This window comes from Macaca fascicularis, chromosome 3 (genome assembly GCF_037993035.2).
Source record: "Macaca fascicularis isolate 582-1 chromosome 3, T2T-MFA8v1.1".
Classification (NCBI taxonomy): Eukaryota; Metazoa; Chordata; class Mammalia; order Primates; family Cercopithecidae; genus Macaca; species Macaca fascicularis.
Window position 1 is genome coordinate 46,367,885 of NC_088377.1, and position 24,817 is coordinate 46,392,701.

The 24,817-nt window shown below is 47.8% G+C and overlaps 2 protein-coding genes, 1 long non-coding RNA gene and 1 other non-coding gene across 11 annotated transcripts in view; 2 read left to right on the forward strand and 2 right to left on the reverse strand.

The window, feature by feature from the left end:
- Positions 1-8,568, forward strand: part of EIF2AK1 (eukaryotic translation initiation factor 2 alpha kinase 1) — a 41,667-nt gene extending 33,099 nt beyond the window's left edge. For all 6 annotated transcript variants that reach the window (XM_065541675.2, XM_074034430.1, XM_065541674.2 and 3 more), the window contains 4 exons: positions 2,261-2,375; positions 2,597-2,679; positions 4,733-4,966; positions 7,228-8,568. In XM_065541675.2, coding sequence (XP_065397747.1) covers positions 2,261-2,375; positions 2,597-2,679; positions 4,733-4,966; positions 7,228-7,359 — 564 coding nt within the window. In that variant the 3' untranslated portion in view covers positions 7,360-8,568. The remainder of the gene's footprint in view (positions 1-2,260; positions 2,376-2,596; positions 2,680-4,732; positions 4,967-7,227) is intronic.
- AIMP2 (aminoacyl tRNA synthetase complex interacting multifunctional protein 2) lies at positions 8,512-24,702 on the reverse strand. 3 transcript variants are annotated; one of them, XM_005549094.4, is made up of 4 exons: positions 24,562-24,702; positions 17,626-17,832; positions 14,635-14,866; positions 8,512-9,038 (listed from the first exon to the last, which is right to left on the reverse strand). In XM_005549094.4, the coding sequence occupies exons 1-4, from the start codon at positions 24,574-24,576 to the stop codon at positions 8,650-8,652; spliced, it is 843 nt and encodes a 280-aa protein (XP_005549151.3). In that variant the 5' UTR covers positions 24,577-24,702; the 3' UTR covers positions 8,512-8,649. The 3 variants fall into 3 exon arrangements, with proteins under 3 accessions (XP_005549151.3, XP_045243827.2, XP_045243828.2); XM_045387892.2 differs by having other exon boundaries at positions 24,442-24,702; XM_045387893.2 differs by lacking the exon at positions 17,626-17,832 and having other exon boundaries at positions 24,442-24,702.
- On the forward strand, positions 10,339-13,804 carry LOC123572212 (uncharacterized). The gene is made up of 2 exons (XR_010585535.2): positions 10,339-10,562; positions 10,880-13,804. It is a non-coding gene; the product is annotated as an uncharacterized lncRNA (long non-coding RNA).
- Positions 15,974-16,109, reverse strand: LOC123572651 (small nucleolar RNA SNORA42/SNORA80 family). Its single transcript, XR_006697204.2, has one exon. It is a non-coding gene; the product is annotated as a small nucleolar RNA SNORA42/SNORA80 family (small nucleolar RNA).
- Positions 24,703-24,817: the final 115 nt, after the last annotated feature.

A 24,817-nucleotide genomic window follows, 5' to 3' on the forward strand; every position in this document is an offset into this window, starting at 1 on the left:
CAGGTTCTGTTTTTCTCTGGCATAGGAATAGTTTGAGAGATGTTTTGGGTCTGCACTCGTTGCTTAAATAAAGCCATTTAGTGTGATTTATTAGTTCCTAACCCTGGCTAATACATATGAGTTATCTGGGAGCTTTTAAGAAATATTCAAGTTGGCTGGGCGTGGTGGTTTATGCCTGTAATCCCAGCACTTTGGGAAGCCAGGGCAGGCAGAACACGAGGTCAAGAGATTGAGACCATGCTGGCCAACATGGTGAAACCCCGTCTCTACTAAAAATACAAAAATTAGCTGGGTATGGTGGCGTGCATCTGTAGTCCCAGCTACTCGGGAGGCTGAGGCAGGAGAATTGCTTGAACCTGAGAGGCGGAGGTTACAGTGAGCCAAGATGGCGCCACTGCACTCCAGCCTGGCAACACAGTGAGATTCTGTCTTTAAAAAAAAAAATCAAAGTTTTTTTATAGTGTAAGAAGCATGCTCACCCATCCAAACCCAAAGAATGAACTTGGAGGCACAAAGAACAGTGAAAGTCAGACTTTTAATAGCAGTCTTGTAAAGTCGTGTGTCTGGTAGGCAGGTTACCCAGGGCAGTTACAATAGGTAATTTATCTCCTAGCGTGCAAGTCCGTACCTCGGTTCCTCATTGGTCAAGGACTACAGGGTTACGATCTTCCCAGAAGTCGCCTGAGTTGCATTATCCCCTTAGAAGGTTATACCCTGGTCCCTTCCCCACTTAAGTTTGGATTTCCCAGTAATGAAACTGTCTTCCCTTTTATGGGCTGACTTCTCCTTTACATCCTGTTTGCTTATTGTGATCTTCTAGGTGGATGAGCCATGCGGTTTGTTACATTCACAGGCTAGCTGCCAGTGCTTAGATTTATCATGCCTTGAAAAAGCCATTTAAAATGTTTTCTCACACATAGAAAATCACATCTCTGGATGCGACAAGACAGTTCTTTTCCTTTCCTTCCCTTTCTTTTTCCCTTACCTTTTTTTTTTTTTTCTGTCTTTGAGACAGTCTCATTCTGTTGCCCAGGCTGGAGTGCAGTGGTGTGATCTTGGCTTGCTGCAACCTCTGCCTCCCAGGTTCAAGCAATTCTGCCTCCACCTCCCGAGTAGCTGGGATTACAGGCATGCACCACCACACCTGGCTAATTTTTGTATTTTTAGTAGAGACGGGGTTTCACCATGTTGGCCAGGCTGGTCTTGAACTCCTGACCTCAGGCGATTCACTCACCTTGGCCTCCTGAGGTGCTGAGATTACAGGCGTGAGCCACCATGCCCGGCCGAGGACAGTCATTTCTAAGAGCTTCTTGGGTAATGATGTGCAGTAAGGGTTGGGAGGCATTTGTGTACAAAGCATGCTCTACATTAATATTCTCCAAATTTAGAATAGCCTTGGGACTTTTAGGAATACTGATGCTTGTGTCCACCCCCAGGAGTTCTGATGCAGTTGGCCTGGGGAATGGGTTGAATGTTGAGTTTTTTTTTTTTTTTTCCTTGAGGCGGAGTCTTGCTCTGTCACCCAGGCTGGGGTGCAGTGGTGCAATCTTGGCTCACTGCAACCTCTGCCTCCTGGGTTCAAGTGATTCTCCTCCCTCAGCCTCCTGAGTAGCTGGGACTACAGGCGAGCACCACTATGGCCAGCTAATTTTTGTATTTTTAGTAGAGATGGGGTTTCACCATATTAGCCAGGCTGGTTTTGAACTCTTGACCTCAGGTGATCTACCTGCCTTGGCCTCCCAAAGTGCTGGGTTTACAGGCATGAGCCACCGCGCCTGGCCGAGGTTTTTTTTTTGAGACGGGGTTTTGCTCTTGTCGCCCAGGCTGTAATGCAGTAGCATAACCTTGGCTCACTGCAGCCTCTGCCTGCTGGGTTCAAGCCATTCTTCTGCCTCAGCCTCCCCAGTAGCTGTGATTACAGGCACGTGCCACCACGCCTGACTAATTTTGTATTTTTTAGAGATGGGGTTTCACCATGTTGGCCATGCTTGCCTCGAACTCCTGACCTCAGGTGATCTGCCTGCCTCAGCCTCCCAAAGTGCTGGGATTACAGGCATGAGCCACTGCACCCGGTCGGATGTTGAGATTTTTAAAACTCCTGGATGATTCTGATGTGCAGGCAAATTTGGGAACTATTCCTCAAATATTTAACTTTTGAGGGGCTGCTTGCTCCTGAGTTCCAAACACTTAAAAACATTTACAAGTTTTTACTATTTGTTTTAAGAAAGCCAAGGAGTTGACTTGTTTTGTTTGTTGATAGCCAAGAAATATTTTTCTTCATGGCCCTGATCAGCAAGTAAAAATAGGAGACTTTGGTCTGGCCTGCACAGACATCCTACAGAAGAACGCAGACTGGACCAATAGAAACGGGAAGAGTAAGTTTTTTGTTTTGTTTTGTTTTCTTTGCATAAGCAAAAGACATGGTTGCACATGTTAGTATTTAAAGAGAATCATAAAGATTTAATAGCAAAAGTGAGATAAAGATAAAAAGAACCGTCGTTACCTTAGGAGCTACACTGCTTGCTCATAGTAAATGTTATTTAATGTTGACAATGCTAATACTGCAATGTTTAATATGTGACTTTTGAAATGATAGGAACACCAACACATACGTCCAGAGTGGGTACTTGTCTGTACGCTTCACCTGAACAGTTGGAAGGATCTGAGTATGATGCCAAGGTAGTATTTGTTGCTTTCTGTCCTTTCATCCAACTTATTTGGCAGTCGTAAATAACAAACAGTACAGGGCCGGGCGCAGTGGCTCACGCCTGTAATCCCAGCACTTTGGAAGGCCGAGGTGGGTGGATCACCAGAAGTCAGGAGTTCAAGACCAGCCTGGTCAACATGGTGAAACCCTGTCTCTACTAAAAATACAAAAATTAGCTGTGTGCGATGGCACATGCCTGTAGTCCCAGCTACTCTGGAGGCTGAAGCATGAGAATCGTTTGAATCCAGGAGGCGGAGGTTGCAGTGAGCCGAGATCGCACCATTGCACTCCAGCCTGGATGACAAGATCAAAACTCCGTCTCAAAAAAAGAAAAAAAACAAACAGTACAATGAAATGCAGAAGCTCTGTCATAGAGATGTTTTTGGAGATAACCAAGTACTCTAGATTATTAAGTGGCTCAAATTGCCCTAAGAAGAAGCCTCACTTTTCAGTAGAATCTGTGTTGCCTACTTTACCATTTCAGAATCCACAGGTGTCACACATTGTTTTTGTTTGTTCATTTGTTGTTTTTGAGACAGGGTCTTACTCTGTTGCCCAGGTTGGATTGCAGTGGTGTCATCATAGCTCATGGCAGCCTCCAACTCCTGGGCTCAAGTGATCCTCTCACCTCAGCCTCCCGTGTAGCTGTGACTTCAAGAGTTGTGCCACCACAACCAGCTAATTAAAAAAAAAAAAAAAAAAAAAAAAAAATATATATATATATATATATATATATATATATATATATATATATATATATATATATATATGTAGAGATGGGGTCTTGCTTTGTCCAGGTTGATCTCAAACTCCTGGCCTCAAATGATTCTCCTCCCTTGGCCTCCCAAGTGCTGGGATTACAGGCATGAACCACTGCACCTGGCCTAAATCGATTTTGAAATGAGCTTTCCCTTTAAAACATCACTGTTCACCTCAGGAAGCTAGAATTCATGGAAGCCTGTGTTCAGCCTTTCTTCTAATTGTTTTTTTTTTTCAGGCTTCGGTGAATAAACGCCGAGGGGAAGCCTGCCTCTTGACTCCCCTTGAAATAGAATGAACATGCTGTAAAGTTTGAATCCCCATTGTTCCTTGAAGAAATGCTAAAATCCATTTTTCTTTTTTTTTTTTTTGAGACGGAGTCTTGCTCTGTCACCCAGGCTGGAGTGCAGTGGCCGGATCTCAGCTCACTGCAGCCTCCGCCTTCCGGGTTCACGCCATTCTCCTGCCTCAGCCTCCCGAGTAGCTGGGACTACAGGCGCCCGCCACCTCGCCCGGCTAGTTTTTTGTATTTTTTAGTAGAGACGGGGTTTCACCGTGTTAGTCAGGATGGTCTCGATCTCCTGACCTTGTGATCCGCCCGCCTCGGCCTCCCAAAGTGCTGGGATTACAGGCTTGAGCCACCGCGCCCGGCCTAAAATCCATTTTTCAAAACAACAGCCTAGTAAAATTTTCTTCCTTTTGATGGCTCCTTGAGCTTTTTAGTGATTGGGAAAGAGCTGTCAGAAAAAATGATGGCTGCCCCTAAAATCTTGTCTAGTGAAGACCTTTCTAAAAAAATCTGTTTTTAGGAGTAGTATCACAGATTTTATGCAGTTTGTTAAATGTCACCAAGGACACTTGGTAAGTATGAGTGGAGGCAGAGGTGAGACTGGAGGAGAACCCGCGACCCACTATGGCTTCCCCGCAGCTGACACTAGCAGGCGTGAGCTCATGTCCCTCTCCCTGGGTCAGGCCTGGATTGTTACGGGGTGCTGAAGACAGTTGTATGGTCGTGACTGCTGTGGGTGGGGATTATCCCTGCCCTCCACCTGACCATCCATTCTGCGTGCCCACGGATGCCCCTTTTTGGGGTTGTGAAAGTCCCTGTCTCTGATGAGCCATCCTGCTCTGTTCCCTTCCTTGTGGGTGACTGTATATCCTCATTCTTAGAAACCCTCTCCTGTTTGGAGGGTGGAACACGGAAATGGAAACGTTCTTCTCACTCTGTATTTCACTACTGAGTTCCCCCTTTTTTTCTTTTTCCAGTCAGATATGTACAGCTTGGGTGTGATCCTGCTAGAGCTCTTTCAGCCATTTGGAACAGAAATGGAGCGAGCAGAAGTTCTAACAGGTTTAAGAACTGGTCAGTTGCCGGAATCCCTCAGTAAAAGATGTCCAGTGCAAGCCAAGTATATCCAGCACTTAACGAGAAGGAACTCATCGCAGAGACCATCTGCTGTTCAGCTGCTGCAGAGCGAACTTTTCCAAACTTCTGGAAATGTATGTGCTTTTGTTTTTCTTGGACCTGGAGTGAAGGTGGTTTTTATTTCCTCTCTTAGGGAAGGAAGGGGTGGGTGGTGCCCCTGGAGGCTGGGGGTGGAAGAGGCAGATGATGGTTCTGGAGGCGGGGCCTATTTGTTCTCATCCACTTGCTGCTACTCACCTGCAGGGTGTGCTCGCAGGACTCACTCCCCTTAGGGTAGCAGCTCTGGCCCCAGCAGGCACAGGAGGTATCTGCTGGTGTTCACAAAGAGGAGTGGAGGGCCGGGGGCCAACCCCACAGCTAAGGCCAGGTAGGAAAGCTTCCTGAGGCCTGGTGGGTGTGACTCTTCCCCAGAAAGGCCGGAGGGGCCCTTCGGGTTTGCCCCTTCTGATGGCTGGGCCTTTAAATGTCCATGTCAAAGTCTGACTCTTCACCACCTGCCTGCTGTTATGGGCTGTCTAGGTGTCTGTCGGGGGCTCATCACTGGCAGGGCTGGTGAGCGCTGAAGTGGTGGGCGGGTCCCTTGAGGGTGTTTTGGTCACTGATGAGTTTAGCACTCTCAGAATTTCGGGTTGTAGAAAATCCTGGCACCTCCCTGGGTCGTGCTGAAGAGTGTGCCCCAGGGGGGCTGCTGCCTTCCCTGCGCAGTACACAGCCACTGCAGACCACCCAGGAGAGGCAGGGGTGGCCTGGTGTGGGGGTCTGGCTGCAGCTGCTGCCCTGGACATGGTCTCTGTACATGTTTTTCTTTTTAATGCTGAGGAAAATATGAAGCTTAAAATAGAATTTGTTTAAATTGTGAATCCTGGCCGGGCGGGGTGGCTCATGCTGTAATCCCAGGCATGGGATTTTGGGAGGCCGAGGTGGGAAGATTGCCTGATGTCAGGAGTTCGAGACCAGCCTGGCCAACATGGTGAAAGCCCCTGTCTACTAAAAGTACAAAAATTAGCCGGCCATGGTGGTACACACCTGTAATCCCACCTCCTCAGGAGGCTGAGGCAGGAGAATCACTTGAACCCAGGAGGTGAAGGTTGCAGTGAGCCGAGATCACACCACTGCACTCCAGCCTGGGCGACAAAGCGAGACTCCGTCTCAAAATAAATAGTGAATCCTGTTTCAGTGAATAGTTGAGCTTAGACTCCTATTGGTGCAAACAAAATATTTAAACCCATTCTTAGAGTTCCCTGACTGTATCAAGCACTAGGTTGAATGCCAGTAGCACGCTTGTATTCACTGTCCACGTAAGCAGGTTGACTCCCTACCACCTGTCTACTCTAAGAATTAAAAGCACCAGGCGCGGTAGCTCACGCCTGTAATCCCATCACTTTGGGAGGCCGATGCAGGCGGATCATGAGGTCAGGAGTTCAAGACCAGCCTGACCAACATGGTGAAACCCTGTCTCTACTAAAAATACAAAAATTAGCCAGTTGTGAGCCACCACGCCCAGCTACAGATGTGGTTCTTAAAACTAAGTATAAACATTTATCTTCACACGTGAAGGGGATTTTCTAATGCTCAGTTAAGACAGCTATTAGAGACCATAGTTATTTAGTATTTATAACCATAGTTATTTAGGATTTCTACTGTCTTGCAAAACTTTTTTGTGTAAAATGAAACCTTGGCTGGGTGTGGTGGCTCATGCCTGTAATCCCAGCACTTTGGAGGGTTGAGGCAGGTGGTAATTGAGGTCAGGAGTTCAAGACCAGTCTGGCCAACATGGCGAAACCCCATCTCTACTAAAAATACAGAAACTAGCTGGGCTTGTACGAGAGCGCCTGTAATCCCAGCTACTTGGGTGGCTGAGGCACGAGAATAGCTTGAACTGGGGAGGCACAGGTTGCAGTGAGCCGAGATCATGCCACTGTACTCCAGCCTGGGCAACAGCAAGATTGTCTCAAAACAAACAAAAAACAGGTCCGGGGGGAAAAACAGTCCAGGCACGGTGGCTCACGCCTGTAATTCCAGCACTTTGGGAGGCTGAGGTGGGCAGATCACTAGGTCAGGAGATTGAGACCATCCTGGCTAACATGGTGAAACCTTGTCTCTACTAAAAATACAAAAAATTAGCCAGGCATGGTGGCGGGCACCTGTAGTCCTAGCTTCTCTGGAGGCTGAGGCAGGAGAATGGCGTGAACCCGGGAGGTGGAGCTGCAGTGAACCAAGATCGCGCCACTGCACTCCAGCCTGGGCGACAGAGTGAGACTCTGTCTCACAAAAAAAAAAAAAAAAAATAGTAGTAAGTTATTTTAATGGAGTTTAAAATATTTTCTCCTTACAGGTTAACTTCACTCTACAGATGAAGATAATAGAGCAAGAAAAAGAAATTGCAGAACTAAAGAAGCAGCTAAACCTCCTTTCTCAAGACAAAGGGGTGAGGGATGACGGAAAGGATGGGGGCGTACCTGTCTAACCTTCCTCAGGCTGTATCTGTAGGATGAAAGTGGACTTAACTTTTAAGGTAGTTAACTGGAATGTAAATTTTTAATCTTCATTAGGGTATAGTTGGTATAATTCTTAGTTGTATTTAGTAAGCCTTTACAAGACTTTTTAAAGATGTCAGAGTGCCCCAAGCTGGTGCTCCTTCCTTTCCTGCCTCACAAGCTCCTTTTCCTGAATTTCCTACCTAAATGGTCTATGAAACAAAAAACTTGGACCTTATCCTCAATTATTTTTTCCTTTCAACTCTGTTGACCCTCTGTCTGGTCTTTCTCTAGAAGGTTCTACCACAGAAATTGACGTGTGCCCCTGTCACTGCCCAAGCCCAGGCCTGCACATACTCACTGGACTGTTCCAGTTTTGACAGCTGCCAGTCTTCCTACCCCTTTCACACTGCAGCCAAGTTCATTACCTGAAGGACACCTGATCATTTCATTCCTTGGCTCCAAACCTTCTGCTGCCTCTAAGATAAAAGCTCAACTTCTTAACAGTGTACAGTGTGCAACTTCCAATTTTTTTTTTTTTTTGGGGATGGAGTCTCTGTCGCCCAGGCTGGAGTGCAGTGGCACGATCTCGGTTCACTGCAAGCTCCGCCTCCCCGGTTCATGCCATTCTTCTGCCTCAGCCTCCCGAGTAGCTGGGACTACAGGCGCCCACCACCACACCCGGCTAATTTTTTTGTACTTTTAGTAGAGATGGGGTTTCACTGGGTTAGCCAAGATGGTCTGGATCTCCTGACCTCGTGATCTGCCTGCCTCAGCCTCCCAAAGTGCTGGGATTACAGGCGTGAGCTACCGCGTCCGGCCGCAACTTCCAATCTTTTTATCTGTTCTCTCCACCTTCAATTTAGCGTCATTCCAAAACCACACCCTTGCAAAGCTTTGTACTCCTCACCCCAGGTGATCTCCAGGCAGCTCAGATCTCTTTCCCACCTTTGCCCTGCACTGTTCCCCGGTACTTCCTCCTTTATTGTAGCATTCAACTCCCCAGCCAATCTGTACATCCCTCAGAGGCAGCGATCTGAAGTGGTTTTTGAATCCCAGAAAGGGTCTGCCATGGAGTTGGCAGTCATCACGGTAGATGGCATATGATTTTGCTGAATTTTAAATAAAATGAAAACCACAAATTACATGATGCTTTTATTGACATTTGACAACTGGCCTAAATAAAAAGACTTTGACTCTAATACAAGTCCCCTTACTGATAATAGGCATGAAAGAGCACCATTCTTAAAATCTAAACTCTTTAAAATCGGTAACGGAATTCACTTAAGGAGCTTGAGGGCCGTGTTAAAAGGAGCCAGGTTTTCACAAGACCTCATCCACCTCTGCACGTTGGCTGGCACTGTCACACTGCAGCCTCCGGTCTGCTGGAGCACAGACCACAGCACCACGTCTGCTACGGTGAGTTCATTCCCAGCGAGCCAAGGGCTCTTCCCAAGAGCTGAGTTCATAGAACGGAAAACAGCGGCTTTTTCTTTACTGCTTCCCTCTTTTAACTGAAAAATCGCGATATCTACCCAGCTATCTATAAGGGTTGCGTTGACAGCATTATGCTTCTGGCCAAACAGAGAGAACAAGAAACGTGCAATGTTCCCTTCTCCTTCGATGGGGCACATCGTCTGGACGCTGAATTTCATCTGCGTCTTCGGCACTGAAAAGAAAAAACACACGCAAGGTAGCATCACCAGAGCAGCCGTGTGAGGGAAGTACTCGCACAATGGGGAAGGGGACAGTCACCAAACACCACAGACTGATGACACGGGAAAGGGTGTTTTCAAGAAGAACATCACATTTTCAGTCAGTCTCTTAAGATGCTTAATACTGAAAAAGGTTTAAGTGCAAACTATGTTAAAAAAGTAACCAAAGAGCCATTCCTGGTATTTGATTATGACAGTTCTGAAGCTGGAAGGGACTTCAGACCACCTGCTCCAATCCCTGCTGCCTAAGGATTTGGGGGCTGAGGGCTGGAAACACAGGAGTTGCATCTCCCAGGCTCTTGGCCTCATAATCGCTTTCTGTGAGGCTGAGGGCAGTTAAGGTATGAATGACATGAACTCGCTTCCTTCCATATCAGCATAACCAGAAGGGGCATACATCCGTGGGATAGTGAGTACATGACATCCTATCTTTATGTGGCCATATGAGAAGATAATTTCAATGTCCCTATGATAGTAAGTTCTAGAATGTGAGGGCAAGATGGCTGTGATAGCCATGACTCCCCTGCTTTGCCTGGTTGGACAGAACCCCCTTCCTCCAAGGCTCACAGTCCCAACTTGAGCTGTGTCTCACTCAGAGACCCTAAACTTTGCAGAGGAACAAGGGCATCTTTGCAGTGCTTCATCTCTGCTCCTCCTCTAGAACTACCCCACAGGCTTCTTAGAATATCTGACCTGATGCAAATCGCTGTATGGCCGGTATGCCACACAATGTCCTAACCCCTTGCTGCCTCATATCAAAACCATGTTGCACATCTCATCATATAGTACAGCTGACCCTTGAACAGTGTGGGGGTTAGGGGCACTGACTCCCCACTGCTGTGCAGCGAAAATCCACATAAAACTTTTGACTCCTCCAAATCTTAAGCACTAACAGCCTACTACTGATGGGAAGCCTTACCTATGACAGTTGATTCACACACTTTGTATGGTCTATATATCATATGCTACATTCTTACGATAAACTTGAGAAAATGTTAAGAAAATAATAAGGATGCTGGGCATGGTGGCTCACACCTGTAGTCCCTGCTGCTTGGGAGGCTGAGGTGGGAGGATCACTTGAGCCCAGAAGGTTGAGGCTGTGGTGAGCTGTGACCGTACCACTGCATTCCAGCCTGGGTGACATAGCAAGACCCTGCCTCTTAAAAAGAAAAGGATAATGAATTTACTATTCATTAAGTTGAAGCGGATCATCTTAAAGGTCTTCATCCCACTGCCCATGTCGCTGAGGAAGAGGGGTTGGTCTTGCTGTCTTGGGTGGCAGCGGTAGAAAGGGAGGCAGGAAAGGAGGAGAGGCAAGCATGGTGTAGCTTTAGGGAAATACATCATAATTTGTCTGACTGTTTGCCTTTTGATTTCTCTAAAAATAGTTCCATGCAGCATGAACCCTTCCACCGTTTGCTTTAGTTTCACTGCTTGTATCATAGAAGACTCCAGGTCATAAAAGAAGTCAAAAGCAGGCCGGGCGCGGTGGCTCAAGCCTGTAATCCCAGCACTTTGGGAGGCCGAGACGGGCGGATCACGAGGTCAGGAGATCGAGACCATCCTGGCTAACACAATGAAACCCCGTCTCCACTAAAAATACAAAAAAATTAGCCGGGCGTGGTGGCGGCGCCTGTAGTCCCAGCTACTCGGGAGGCTGAGGCAGGAGAATGGCGGGAACCCGGGAGGCGGAGCTTGCAGTGAGCCGAGATCGCGCCACTGCACTCCAGCCTGGGCGACAGAGCGAGACTCCGCCTCAAAAAAAAAAAAAAAAAAAAAAAGAAGTCAAAAGCAGCCTCGAATGATCAGAAGCCTTCTCCCAGACTGTCTAATGGAAATCTGTTTTCCAGCCTGGCTTCTCCTAGGTCTTCTTCCTCAACATCTGGCACTGGCTTGGAAACACTTCTCCCCATTAAGCTGTCTTATGTTAACTCTTCTGTGCAGTGTCTGTCAGCCCTTGAATTTCTCCAAGATCTGTACCCTGAAACTCTTCACCACCCACTTTTGCCCCATCTGTGATCTATTTCTTGGTTTCCTTGGCTGTCGTAGATCCTATGAAGTCACGCACATCTGGACACAGGTTTCTCCAGCAGGAATGTACTGTTTCACCGTGATGGCTTTCACAGCTTTGTATACAACGATGGCCTCTTCAATGATGTAATCCTTCCAGACTCTTCAAGATGTTCTATCAGGGTTCTCTCTCTTTTGCTTTTTGTTTTGAGATGGAGTCTTGCTCTGTCACCCAGGCTGGAGTGCAGTGGCACGATCTCAGTACAACCTCCACCTCCCGCGTTCAAGCAATTCTCCTGCCTCAGCCTCCCAAGTAGCTGGGATTACAGGCATGTCTAGCCAGGGTTCTCTTTCATAGCACTGACAATTCTTTCACAGAATACTGTGTGTAATGAGCCTCAAAGGTTCTTACGACTTTTTGATCCATGTTGTGTTAGGGGGCAAGTAGATGGCTTTGACACCTTTGGTGTTAACTCATGGGGCTCTGAGTGACTGGAGCATTGAAGAACTTTCAAAGGTGTCCCTTACTGGCATGGTACATCCTGACTTCAGGGACAAGGCATCAATGGAATTAATCCAGAAAAAGGGTTCTTGTCCAGGCGTTGTACGACCAAAAGACGAGCAGCTGTGTTTATCTTTTCCCGTGAAATCTTGGGTGTTAGCAGCTTTACAGGTAAGAGCTCTCCTGATCATAAACACAGCTGCACCTGCACAAAACAGGAGGGTTAGCCTAGCCCTCCCTGCCTTCAATTCTGGGACTCACTTCTCTTCTTTACTAATAAATGTCCTTTGTGGTTCCCCGCCCCCACCCCAGATTAGGGCAGTTTTGTCTGCATTAAAAACGTGTTGACACAGGTATCCTTTCTCCTCCATGATTTTCTTAATGGCATCTGGGAACTTGTCTGCTGCCTCTTGGTTAGCAGAAGCTGCTTCTCCTGTTATCTTGACATTTTTAAAAGCCAAACCTTTTCCTAAAATTATCAAACCATCGTTTGCTGGCATTAAACTCTCCAGCTTTAGATCTTTCACCTTCCTTTGGCTTCAAGTTGTCATATAATGACTTTGGTTTTTCTCAAATCATATGAGAGTCTATAGGTATGCCTTTCTAACAGGAATCCTGCACCCCACATAAAAGCTGCATTTTCTTTTCTTTTTTTTTTTGAGATGGAGTCTCACTCTGTAGCCCAGGCTGGAGTGTACTGGCACGATCTTGCCTCACTGCAACCTCTGCCTCCTGGGTTCAAGCGATTCTCCTGTCTCAGTCTCCCGAGTAGCTGGGACTACAGGTGAAGGTCACCATGCCGGGCTCATTTTTGTGCTTTTAGTAGAGATGGGGTTTCACCGTATTGGTCAGGCTGGTCTCGAACTCCTGATCTCAGGTGATCCACCCACCTTGGCCTCCCAAAGTGCTGGGATTACAGGAATGAACCACCGTACCCGGCCAAAAGCTACATTTTCAATACAAGATAAATAGGTATTTTGCAAAAAGTCAAGGTTTTTGCACCTCCTGGTGCAGCTATAGTGATGCCTTCATGAATTTCCCTTTTTTTTTTTTTTTGAGACGGAGTCTTGCTGTGTCACCAGGCTGGAGTGCAGTGGTGCAATCTCGGCTCACTGCAACCTCCACCTCCCAGGTTTAAGTGATCCTCCTGCCTCAGCCTCCTGAGTAGCTGGGACTACAGCCACACACCACCAAGCCCAGCTAATTTTTGTATTTTTAGTAGAGACAGGGTTTCACCATGTTGGCCAGGATGATCTTGATCTCTTGACCTCGTGATCCGCCTGCCTTGGCCTCCCAAAGTGCTGGGATTACAGGCGTAAGCCACTGTGCCTGACCGAAAATTTCCCTTTTTTTAAAACAATGGTTCTTACACTGAATTCATTTATCTTGAAGAGGCAGCTGCAGACCTCTGGTACATATCAAGCAATTCAACTTTTTCATGTAATATCATGGCTTTTCTCTGCTTCTTGGGAGCACTTTCAGTATCACAAGAGACACTTTGTAAGTGCCCCACAGTGTTAGTCAAGGTTTATGGCAATGCACGATGGAAACATACCCAAAACATGATGAAAAATACCCAAGAACCTCAAGAGATCACTTTTTTTTTGAGACGGAGTCTCGCTCTGTCGCCCAGGCTGGAGTGCTGTAGTGCAATCTCGGCTCACTGCAAGCTCCGCCTCCCAGGTTCATGCCATTCTCCTGCCTCAGCCTCCCGAGCAGCTGGGACCACAGGCGCCCGCCACCACGCTCGGCTAATTTTTTTTGTATTTTTTAGTAGAGACGGGGTTTCACCGTGTTAGCCAGGATGGTCTCGATCTCCTGACCTCGTGATCCACCCTTGGCCTCCCAAGAGATCCACTCTTGGCCTCCCAAGAGATCGCTTTTGACTGCAACATGCAATTTCCTGGAGAGGTGAATTAGCTGCTCACACCGAGATGACTGGTGTCACGGGGTGTCTGAAGTAGAATGAAGCAGACACTCCCCACGCTTGAGGTGGCTGTTAAATTATTCCAGCAGTACAGTATGTTTGTTCTGTAATGTTAATGTTACGCAGTTGGGATTTCATGCTCATCTTCACGTTTGTTTACATTTCTCTCAACTGCAGGTGGTGCCATGTATAGTGTGTGTGTAAGTTTTGATACATTTTAACTTCTTAAAATAGATTTGTGTACATTTTGTGGTAGCAAATTAAATAGACTAGTATGTAAATATTTTATGCCTCATAGCTTTTTGTTTTGATTTTTTTTTTTTTTTTTTTTTTTGAGATGGAGTCTTTTTCTGTTGCCCAGGCTGGAGTACAATGGCGTGATCTTGGCTGGCTGCAACCTCCACCTCCTGGGTTCAAGAGATTCTCCTGCCTCCACCTCCCAAGTAGCTGGGATTACAGGTACCCGCTACCACACCTGGCTAAGTTTTGTATTTTTAGTAGAGACGGGGTTTCACCATGTTGGTCAGGTTGGTCTCGAACTCCTGACCTTGTGATCCGCCTGCCTTCACCTTACAAAGAGCTGGGATTACAGGCGTGAGCCACTGTGCACAGCCTTGATTTGATATTTCTAGGCTATGTGGTTTGTCTGCCAGTATTTTCAAATTGTTGCAAATCTCCAAAAAATTTTCCAAGATAGTTATTTGAAAAAAAATCCACGAGGCCCAGGCACGGTGGCTCACGCCTGTAATTCCAGCACTTTGGGAGGCCAAGGCAGGTGGATCACGAGGTCAGGAGTTTGAGACCAGCCTGACCAATGTGGTGAAACCGTCTCTACTAAAAACATGAAAAAAATTAGCTGGGCATGGTGGCACGCGCCTAGCCTGCTACTCAGGAGGCTGAGGCAGGAGAATCGCTTGAACCCAGAGGTGGAAGTTGCAGTGAGCCAAGATTGTGCCACTGCACTTCAGCCTGGGTGACACAGTGAGACTCTGTCTCAAAAAGAAAAGAAAAGAAAAGAAAAAAATCCACATGTAAATGGACTCATGCAGGTCAAACTCGTGGTGTTCAAGGGGCAGCTTTGTGTAAGTTTGACTCAGTCCCATCTACTTACCATTCTTCCAAATTAAAGTGAATCCCAGCTGATACTCTTGGCGGGGCTGTTTTTTATTCTGTTCTCCAAAGCACTTGAGAAGGTTTTCAGGCACACTCTTGACTGAGGAGTGCGTGTGCACCGTGGACAGGACCCTGAAGTGCTCACAGAGCAGCCTGTGCAACACGAGCAGGGAGAGGGGAGGGGAGGCCGGGTTCGCGTTGATCACGATGTCTTTCAGCGCCCCATAATCCTGGGGAAAGAGCAAGACAATGTACGAATAACAGTAATCAGAGAGTGCCACTGTGCCGGGTGCGAGTCTAAGAACCTAACCAGGGTTATCTGACTCCTCCACTTCCATGAAGAAGGCACTAGCATCTTCTCCAGGTTGCAGCCAGTAACTTCTCCAAGGCCACTCGCTCAGGATGGAGTGGAGCTGGGGTATGAGCTGACTCCACCCCCTTATCCCCAACGAATAAAAAGTTGACTCCACTGTCAAATAAAACAGCGTATCAGAAATGACACTCTTTTTTTTTTGGAGACAGAGTCTCACTCTGTCACACAGGCTGGAGTACAGTGGGTGATCTCTGCTCCCTGCAACCTCTGCCTCCCCAGGTTCAAGTGATTCTCCTGCCTCAGCTTCCTGAGTGGCTGGGACTACAGGTGCCTGCCACCACGCCCAGCTAATTTTTTTTTTAAATTATTTTTAGTAGAGATGGGGTTTTGCCATGTTGCCCAGGCTGTTCTCAAACTCCTGACCTCAAATGACCTGTCTGTCTTGGCCTCCCAAAGTGCTGGGATTACAGATGGGAGCCATGGTGCCTGGCCTAGGAATGACACTTCTTTTTTTTTTTTTTTTTGAGACGGAGTCTTGCTCTGTCGCCCAGGCTGGAGTGCAGTGGCATGATCTCAGCTCACTGCAAGCTCTGCCTCCCGGGTTTATGTCATTCTCCTGCCTCAGCCTCCCAAGTAGCTGGGACTACAGGCGGCCGCCACCTCACCCGGCTAGTTTTTTAAAATTTTTTAGTAGAGATGGGGTTTCACTATGTTAGCCAGGATGGTCTCGATCTCCTGATCTCGTGATCCGCCCGTCTCGGCCTCCCAAAGTGCTGGGATTACAGGCTTGAGCCACCGCGCCCGGCCAGGAATGACACTTCTATTTGTCCCTTTTAACCTGCAATTATTCCAGCTACTGAATCTTTCCAACAGCTGACCACAGCCAATTTGTGTTAAGATGTTTCCATGAAGAACCCCTTAAGAAGGGGTGTTGGCTCAAGGTATCATTGGTGATGAGGGATGGGGAGATTCTAACATAGTAGGTGTTAACTGAAGTGCTCAGACTCATAGCCTTGTTTTTTCCCACTGGGTAACCCTCCTCAGTGCCAGTGGCCCATGGGTACAGAGGCCAAGCAATGGTTCGGGGCCACAGTTTGCTCTGGCATGGGGCACTATGAGAGGTCCAGGGGGATGGGCCTGTTACAAATCCAAACCCAGGCATGACAGCCTTTTTAGATAAAGACTTTCTTATTTCTTCTACACTTTCACTTGTAATAACAAATGCACTGATGTGAACACTCACAGCCAAACTCCTTGGCTTTCTGTACCCCGCCTGCTACTCCTGACCAATGTCCCCCACGTCAGCCTACGCGGAATGCCTTGCAGTTCCCTGAACATATTGTATTACTTGACACTGGGTCTTCTGAGGTATCAGAATTCATCTTGAGCACCACGTGCTCTGAGACGCCTCCCCAGCACCCTGAGAAATGACTGTTATGGCTGCTCATGCTCAAAAACTCATCTGCTAGGCTCCGGCTCCCTGAGGGCCTGGTTGCGCCTCATCTGAGTCCTCAGTGCATGCCAACAAGTACTGGATGAATGAGGGAGCAGTGGAAGGAATACATGAATGCAGAGGTACTGAGGTTACCAAATATCCCAGCCCTGGGTGAGACACCACAATGCTTGCATTTTTTAGGGCTTTTAAGTCGTGCTATTCTATCACCCATTCTAGAGGAGGCTATTGGTAGGGATTCTTGGGACAAACCCTTTTTGCATCCTCAAATAAATACCACTTCGTTGTAACAAACGAGATGGTCTTTCTTTGCATATCAGATTCTCCCCTAAATTAGCTGAAGCCTGTAAACTTCAATCATGAGAGCCGGCTGATGCAACTTACTTGTAATACAGCAAACTGAATTCAAGCAAAATGCACTTGAAATATGAGACTATGACTGGCCTGAGCAATACATTTCAAAAGGACGGGTAGGATTTTTGTGCTTGGGCAGTCACGGTTCTGAAAGTTGGCCTGCTATCAAAGAGAGTCTGGGCTGCCTCTGCTGAACCTCTGGGGAACACTGAGCAAACAAGCTGAGATCTGTTCTTCCAGGGCTCGGAGGCTGCTGGACCCATGCCTGGACTGGCAGAGGCTGTAACTTTCCTCTACTCCTCCTCTGCCTACACATCCTCCCTGCCCTCTACTTGGTCTGAGAAGTCAAGAAGAGGCTTTAGAGCTTGTTTTGACTTCACTCCTGCCTTGGGAATCTGTTCTGTGCAAAGGCACACTCATTTAGAGGAGAAAAAAATATGAATATGCTCTTGGCTCTGCCTTTGAAAATTAGAAAGCTAAGCCTTTTTTTTTTTTTTTTGAGACGGAGTCTCGCTCTGTTGCCCAGGCTGGAGTGCAGTGGCACGATCTCCGCTCACTGCAAGCTCTGCCTCCCGGGTTCACGCCATTCTTCTGCCTCAGCCTTCTGAGTAGCTGGGACTACAGGCGCCCGCCACCATGCCCAGCTAATTTTTTGTATTTTAGTAGAGATGTGGTTTCATCATGTTAGCCAGGACGGTCTGGATCTCCTGACCTCGTGATCCGCCTGCCTCTGCCTCCCAAAGTGCTGGGATTACAGGCGTGAGCCACCGTGCCCGCCCTGAAAGCTAAGGCTTTAATCACAGTAGCACAATTTCCCTGTACTAACCACTCAGCACCTACTAACATTTCAGCTTTCAAAACGAACTTACCTTCCCAAGCACTGAATTCAAGTCCAGCACATTGGTGGTTAAGGTCATGGGCTCATCCGCTTGGATTATGTTGGTTACATCCAAGTCTGCATCTGGTGTTTGAATCATCTTGGAGAGACCATCAACTGCAGCTTTCAACTCATACAGACGTTTTAAAATATCATCTTGGCGGGACTCAAGAGCTTGCAGAGATGGGTTAGACTCTTCCTAAACAAACCAACAGCCAAATGTTCATTTCCTCTCCCATCAGAACAGTGTTGTTTAAGTTTGATCACTTGTCTTACTTTGCCATGCACTCATCAAACCTCCCACCCTTTAAAAGAAGACATTATGGGCTGGGTGTGGTGGCTCACACCTGTAATCCCAGTACTTTGGGAGGTCTAGGTAGGCAGATCATCTGAGGTCAGGAGTTCAAGACCAGCTTGGCCAACATGGTGAAACCCTGTCTCTACTAGAAATACAAAAATTAGCTGGGCGTGGTGGTGCGTGCCTATAATCCCAGCTACTCGGGAGGCTGAGGCAGGAGAATGGCTTGAACCCGGGAGGCGGAGCTTGCAGTGAGCCGAGATCGCGCCACTGCACTCCAGCCTGGGCTGGGCGACAGAGCGAGACTCCGTCTCAAAAAAAAAAAAAAAAAAAAAAAAACTTAAATAAAAGTTGTGGCTGAAAGCCACTCTGAAATTGTATGGTTCCGATTTCACGTAATTTAGTCTAAGAAGAGGGAAAGATAGAAAATGAACACAATTTTTAGTTCTTTGTTCTTAACTAAGAATACTTTGCTTAAATAAGTAGCAATGAGAATGTAACTCAGTAATTTATACAAATAGGGAAAAGGGAACACGGGTTGAAACAGTTTTTTAGCTTGGAAGCATACCCATGGAGCTAATCAATTCCCCAAATCATTTTCTTGGCTTTTCTTTTGTCCTGGAGACAGGGTCTCACTCTGTTGCCCAGGCTGGAGTGCAATAGTGTGATCATGGCCCACTGCAGCCTTGACTTCCTGGGCTCAACTGATCCTCCTGCCTTAGTCTCCTGAGTGCCTGGGACTACAGGTGTGCACCACCAAGCGTGGCTAATTTTTAATTTTTTTTTTGTAGAGACAACTGTGCTATGTTGCTCAGGCTGGTCTCAAACTCCTGTCCTCAAGCCATCCTCCCACCTCAGCTCCCAAAGTGCTGAGAAGACAGACGTGAGCCACCATGCCCAGCCAGGCCACCATTTTTCACCTAGCCTATTCCACCTTGCACCTTTCTAGTTCACCCTGCAATCCATCCTTTAAGATGGCAGCTAGAAAGATTTTTAAAAGAAACTCAGGGCTGGGCGCAGTGACTCATGCCTGTAGTCCTAGCACTTTGGGAGGCCGAGGTGGGCAGATCACCTGAGGTCAGGAGTTTGAGACCAGCCTGGCCAATATTGTGAAACCCCTGTCTCTACTAAAAGTACAAAAACTATAGCTGGGTGTGGTGTGGGTGCCTGTAATCCCAGCTACTCAGGAGGCTGAGGCAGGAGAATTGCTTGAACCTGGGAGGCGGAGGTTGCAGTGAGCAGAGATCGCGCCACTGCACTCCACCCTGGGTGACAAGAGCAAGACTCCGTCTCAAAAGAAAAATTTCTGATATTGTCACTGTCTCCCCCTTGCTAACCTCCTAGGTGCTTAGGATAAAATGTCAAACATTTAACATGGCGTCACAGACATCTTGTATCATTTGGCCTCTGGCTACCTTACCTCACCCAATTTCCTCCTTTGCTCTGTGCTCTAGCTACACTGTCCTACGAGTTCCTAAAACACCACGCTGGCTCGGACCACAGGATCTTCACGTGCCGTTTCCTCTATCTGCATTGCTCTTCCCTCTTCTCTTGTTTGCTTAACTCCTATTTACCCTCGGGCTTAATCAGCACTTTCTCACCTCTCCTAGTCTGCTGCTCTTATTTAAGATCAAACAGCAGAGCAATGTGAAGTCCACTGACTTCTGGGTGGAACAGAGTTCAGTATGCCAATTAAATTATTGGATGCTGGCCGGGCATGGTGGCTCACACCTGTAAGCTTAGCACTTTGGAAGGGGCAGGCGGGTGGATCACTTGAGGTCAGGAGTTCAAGAGGACAGCATGATGAGACTCCATTTCTACTGAAACACAAAAATTAGCTGGGCTTGGTGGTGGGCACCTGTAGTCCCAGCTACTCAGAGGCTGAGGCAGGAGAATCACTTGGACTCAGGAGGTAGAGAGTGCAGTGAGCCGAGATCGCACCACTGCACTCTAGCCTGAGCAACAGGGCGACTCCATCTCAAAAAAAAAAAAAAAAAAAAAAAAAAATTAGGTGCTGACTGAAAATAAATTTGAAAGCAAGATGTGTAACAGGGAGGGCTACTACCTGTGTAATATTCTGTTACTTAATGGTAAGTCCTGAGTCATATTTCCAATCTCTCTTAACCAACCTATATCTGTACATTGTTTGTGTATAATTTCCACAAATGGCAGTAGGGTGTCTGCTCCAATGGGGCCAAAAATGCACCTACTGGATTCAAAGCTCAGTCAGGGCCGGGCGCGGTGGCTCATGCCTGTAATCACAGCACTTTGTGAGGCCAAGGCAGGCAGATCACTTGAGGTCAGGAGATCAAGACCAGCCTGGCCAACATGGTGAAACCCAGTCTCTACCAAAAATACAAAAAATTAGTCGGCCGTGGTGGCGGGCACCTGCAATCCCAGCTACTGGCGAGGCTGAGGCAGGAGAAGTGCTTGAACCCGGGAGACGGCGGCTGCAGTGAGCCGAGATCGCGACACTGCACTCCAGCCTGGGCGACAGAGTGAGATTCCGTCTCAAAAACAAAACAACTCAGTCAGGAATGAAGAATGTCTGAAGTACTATACGTGTAATGTGGCTTGTGATTTTTAAGCCCTGAGTGCAGCTTGATCTAGTCCTTCATGATCTGAGTAATACCAAAATGTTCAAGATCTGTTTTATGTCATTGGTGCCTTGTAATGTTGGCCTGCTGTTTTCCTTGCTGAGACTAGATTGTGATGTGGTATATTGTTTTTATCAATTTGTTTCAATTTATATGTATTTATAAACAGCTTATTCTTCATGTTGCTCTCCTTTACCCTGGAGATGCTTGATTGCTTTTCTTGACACGGGGCTTCACTCTGTTGCCCAGGCTGGAGTGCAGTGGCCGATCACAGCTCAATGCAGCCCTGACCTCCTGGGATCAAGTGATCCTCCCACCTCAGCCTCCTGAGTAGCTGGAACTACAGGCACATGCTACCACACCTGGCTAAGTGTTGTACTTTTTGTAAAAATGGGGTTTCACCATGTTGCCCAGATTGGTTTTGAACTCCTAGGTTCAAGTGATCCTCCTGCCTTGGTCTCCCAAAGTGCTGGGATTACAGATGTGAACCACTGCGCCTGGCCAAGATGTTTTATTGCTAATTATTTGTACACATTGTTATCATCTCCTAGAAAAATTGCTGGAAAAGTGAGATTACGTGTCCTCTAAGTTGTAAGTTCGCAAAAGGCCACAAGAAGTTAGGCAGCAGACTTAAACACAAGTAAAACAGACTCTGCAAAACTTGGCCTTCAATGAAAGGTGACATTCTCCAACCTGGGTTGTCTTTCTGGTTTCATGGGACTGTGTAGTTGGAGGGTGACTGGGCCCTGTTTCCATGGCACTCTCTAGGTGCAGGGACCATTGAACCATGTCTGCTATTTCTGTCTCAGCTCTGTACTGAAATAACACGTTGTGTTACTGGGTTTCAAAAGAAAGTCCGTCCCTCCTGATCTAGGCAGAAAGCCATTAAAGAAAGCAGAAGGATAACAAGCAGTGGGAAAACAGACCAAAAAAGTTACCGATTCACCCATCTTGTGTCAGAATGGACAGGTCTGTTTCTCCTGCTGGAAACCTAGGATGTATGTTTGCAATGAGAAAAGAGTGAAAGACTTGAGCAGGTACATTACAAAAGAGCAACCACAGCGGCCAGTGAATATGAAAAGGTCCTCAACTTAGAGAAGTCTGGAGAAATCCAAACTAAAACTACCCTAGGATACCACGCTACACCCACCAGTTTTGGGCAGGGTGCAAATATCAGGAATTCTTCTACCCAGCCGGTGGGTGGTGAGCAAGCGTGTAAAACAGTATAACAACTCTGGAAAACAATTTAGTAGAGTGGAAAGCCAGGTGGGCCACTGAGCCAGGAGTCCCGTTCATTAGTACATACCCCATGCCTGCTGCTCTGTATAAGAATATTCACTACAGAATTGTTCATAGCAGGTTAAAATGGAAAACAATCCAGTGTCCCTGAGCAAGTAGGATGGATAAGTATATGGTGGAGAGCCATGCAATAGAACAGTATACTACAGAGAAGAAGAATACTTCCGATGTTACAATAAAATGACTCCTAAAATAATGTCAACAAAAAAGAAGCCAGGGCTGGGCACCAGTGGCTCATGTTTGTAATTCCAGCACTTTGGGAGGCTGGGGTTAGAGGATCACTTGAGGCCAGGAGATGGAGACCACCTCCGTTCTTTTTTTTTTTTTGAGACGGAGTCTCGCTCTGTCACCCAGGCTGGAGTGCAGTGGCCGGATCTCAGCTCACTGCAAGCTCCGCCTCCCGGGTTCACGCCATTCTCCTGCCTCAGCCTCCGGAGTAGCTGGGACTACAGGCGCCCGCCATCTCGCCCAGCTAGTTTTTTTGTATTTTTTAGTAGAGACGGGGTTTCACCGGGTTAGCCAGGATGGTCTCGATCTCCTGACCTCGTGATCCGCCCGTCTCGGCATCCCAAAGTGCTGGGATTACACAGGCGTGAGCCACCGCGCCCGGCCCACCTCCGTTCTTGATAACCACCTTTTAGGTAGAGATAGGGTGAGATCCCATCTCTACATTAAAAAAAAAAAAAAAAAGCCAGACACATCAGATTATATGCTGTATGCTTATATATATATATATATATCAATTGTTTAGGGGCCAGGTGCAGTGGCTCACGCCTGTAATCCCAGCACTTTGGGAGATTGAGGCGGGTGGATCACTTGAGGTCAGGAGTTCGAGACCAGCCTGGCCAACATGGTGAAACCCTGTCTCTACTAAAAATACAAAAATTAGCCGTGTCCAGTGGATGGTGCCTGTAATCTCAGCTACTCAGGAGGCTGAGGCGGGAGAATTGCTTGAACCTGGGAGGCAGGGGTTGCAGTGAGCTGAGATCACACTACTGCACTCCAGCCTGGGCGACAGAGCAAGACTCTGTCTGAAAAAAACAAAAAAACCCAAAAAACCAGACTATATTGTTTAGGGATAAATACTGAGTTGACAAAATAAGAGAGACAAGCAGGACATAATTACCATAAAAAATCAAGACCTGGGGTTGGGGGTGGGGAGGGAAGGTTGAAGTGGAAAGAATGGAGGGGTGACAATGTGTGTCAACCTGGGCCTTCGTGACCCTGGGGTTCGCTTTGTAATTCCTGAAAATGAGCATTTATGTGCTATTCACTTTTCAGAAGGTAGAATCTCTGAACTAAAATGTTTAAGCAACCATATATATATATATAAAAAGGACAGATTTTTATTTTAATTAAAACATTTAATTTTTTTTTTTTTTTTTTTTTGAGACGGAGTCTGGCTCTGTGGCCCAGGCTGGAGTGCAGTGGCTGGATCTCAGCTCACTGCAAGCTCCGCCTGCCGGGTTCACGCCATTCTCCTGCCTCAGCCTCCGGAGTAGCTGGGACTACAGGCGCCCGCCACCGCGCCCGGCTAGTTTTTTGTATTTTTTTAGTAGAGACGGGGTTTCACCGTGTTAGCCAGGATGGTCTCGATCTCCTGACCTTGTGATCCGCCCGTCTCGGCCTCCCAAAGTGCTGGGATTACAGGCTTGAGCCACCGCGCCCGGCCAAAACATTTAATTTTTTAAAAAAATTTTTTGAGACGGAGTCTCGCTCTGTCGCCCAGGCTGGAGTGCAGTGGTGCAATCTCAGCTCACTGCAAGCTCCGCCTCCTGGGTTCACGCCATTCTCCTGCCTCAGCCTCCCGAGTAGCTAGGACTACAGGTGCCCGCCACCTCGCCTGGCTAGTTTTTTGTAGTTTTTAGTACAGACGGGGTTTCACCGTGTTAGCCAGGATGGTCTCGATCTGCTGACCTCGTGATCCGCCCGTCTCGGCCTCCCAAAGTGCTGGGATTACAGGCTTGAGCCACCGCGCCCGGCCTAATTAAAACATTTAAAAAATAGAGACAAGGGTCTCGCCATGTTGCTCAGGCTGGTCTCAAACTCTTGGGGCTCAAGCGATTCTCCCACCTTGGTCTCCCAAAGCGCTGAGATTCCAGGCATGAACCACAGCGCGCGACCTGGAAAGATATATACATATATATATATATTTCCTTTTTTTGAGACAGTTTCGCTTTTGTTGCCCAGGCTCGAGTGCAATGGCTCGATCTCAGCTCACTGCAAACCCCGCCTCCAGGGTTCAAACGATTCTCCTGCCTCAGCCTCCCGAGTAGCTGGGATTACAGGCGCCTGCCACCACACCCGGCTAATTTTTGTATTTTCAGTAGAGCCGAGGTTTCACCATGTTGGCCAGGCTGGTCTCGAACTCCTAACCTCAGGTGATCCGCCAGCCTCGGCCTCCCAAAGTGGTGGGATTACAGGCGTGAGCCACAGCGCCCGGCCTGGATAAATCCTTTAAAAGAGAAAAGTTTGGGTGAGTCCCTGGCTGGCCGGCACAGAAGCGGGTTGGGGCCGTGAAGCGGGTGGGATGCATTCGCTCCGGCCTGTGGGGACCCGGTCCGGCAGCCGGCCGCCGCGCGTGCGCACTGGGCGGGGGACCCCGCGCTCCTACCTGCACGTGGCCAGCGCCGGGCGCTGGGCCGCCGCTCCTGCAGTGCACGTTGGGGAGCCGGTACATGCAGGTGGGAAGCTCCACACGGAGAGGCGCGCCACCCCCGTGATAGGGCTTTACCTGGTACATCGGCATGGCGGAACCAAAGCAAGAGGGGCTAGCGCGTGCCAGACACCAACGCTCAAAAACCGTCAGAGGCCACGACGGAGGGCGGCCACCTCCCTTCTGACCCTGCTGCGGGCGTTCGGGAAAACGCAGTCTGGTGTGCTCTGATTGACCCAGGCTTTTTGACGTCATGGACTCGACCTTTGACAGAGCCAATAGGCGAAAAGGAGAGACGGGAAGTATTTTTGCCGCCCCGCCCGGAAAGGGTGGA

Bases quoted from the DNA above. Each gene is read 5' to 3' on its own strand.
- AIMP2 (XM_045387892.2), bottom strand. From the start codon at position 24,576: ATGCCGATGTACCAGGTAAAGCCCTATCACGGGGGTGGCGCGCCTCTC. The intron at 17,833-24,441 runs GTAGGAGCGCGG...TGGTTTGTTTAG, and splicing joins CCGGCGCTGGCCACGTGCAG to GAAGAGTCTAACCCATCTCT. The intron at 14,867-17,625 runs GTAAGTTCGTTT...CTCTTTCCCCAG, and splicing joins TGAATTCAGTGCTTGGGAAG to GATTATGGGGCGCTGAAAGA.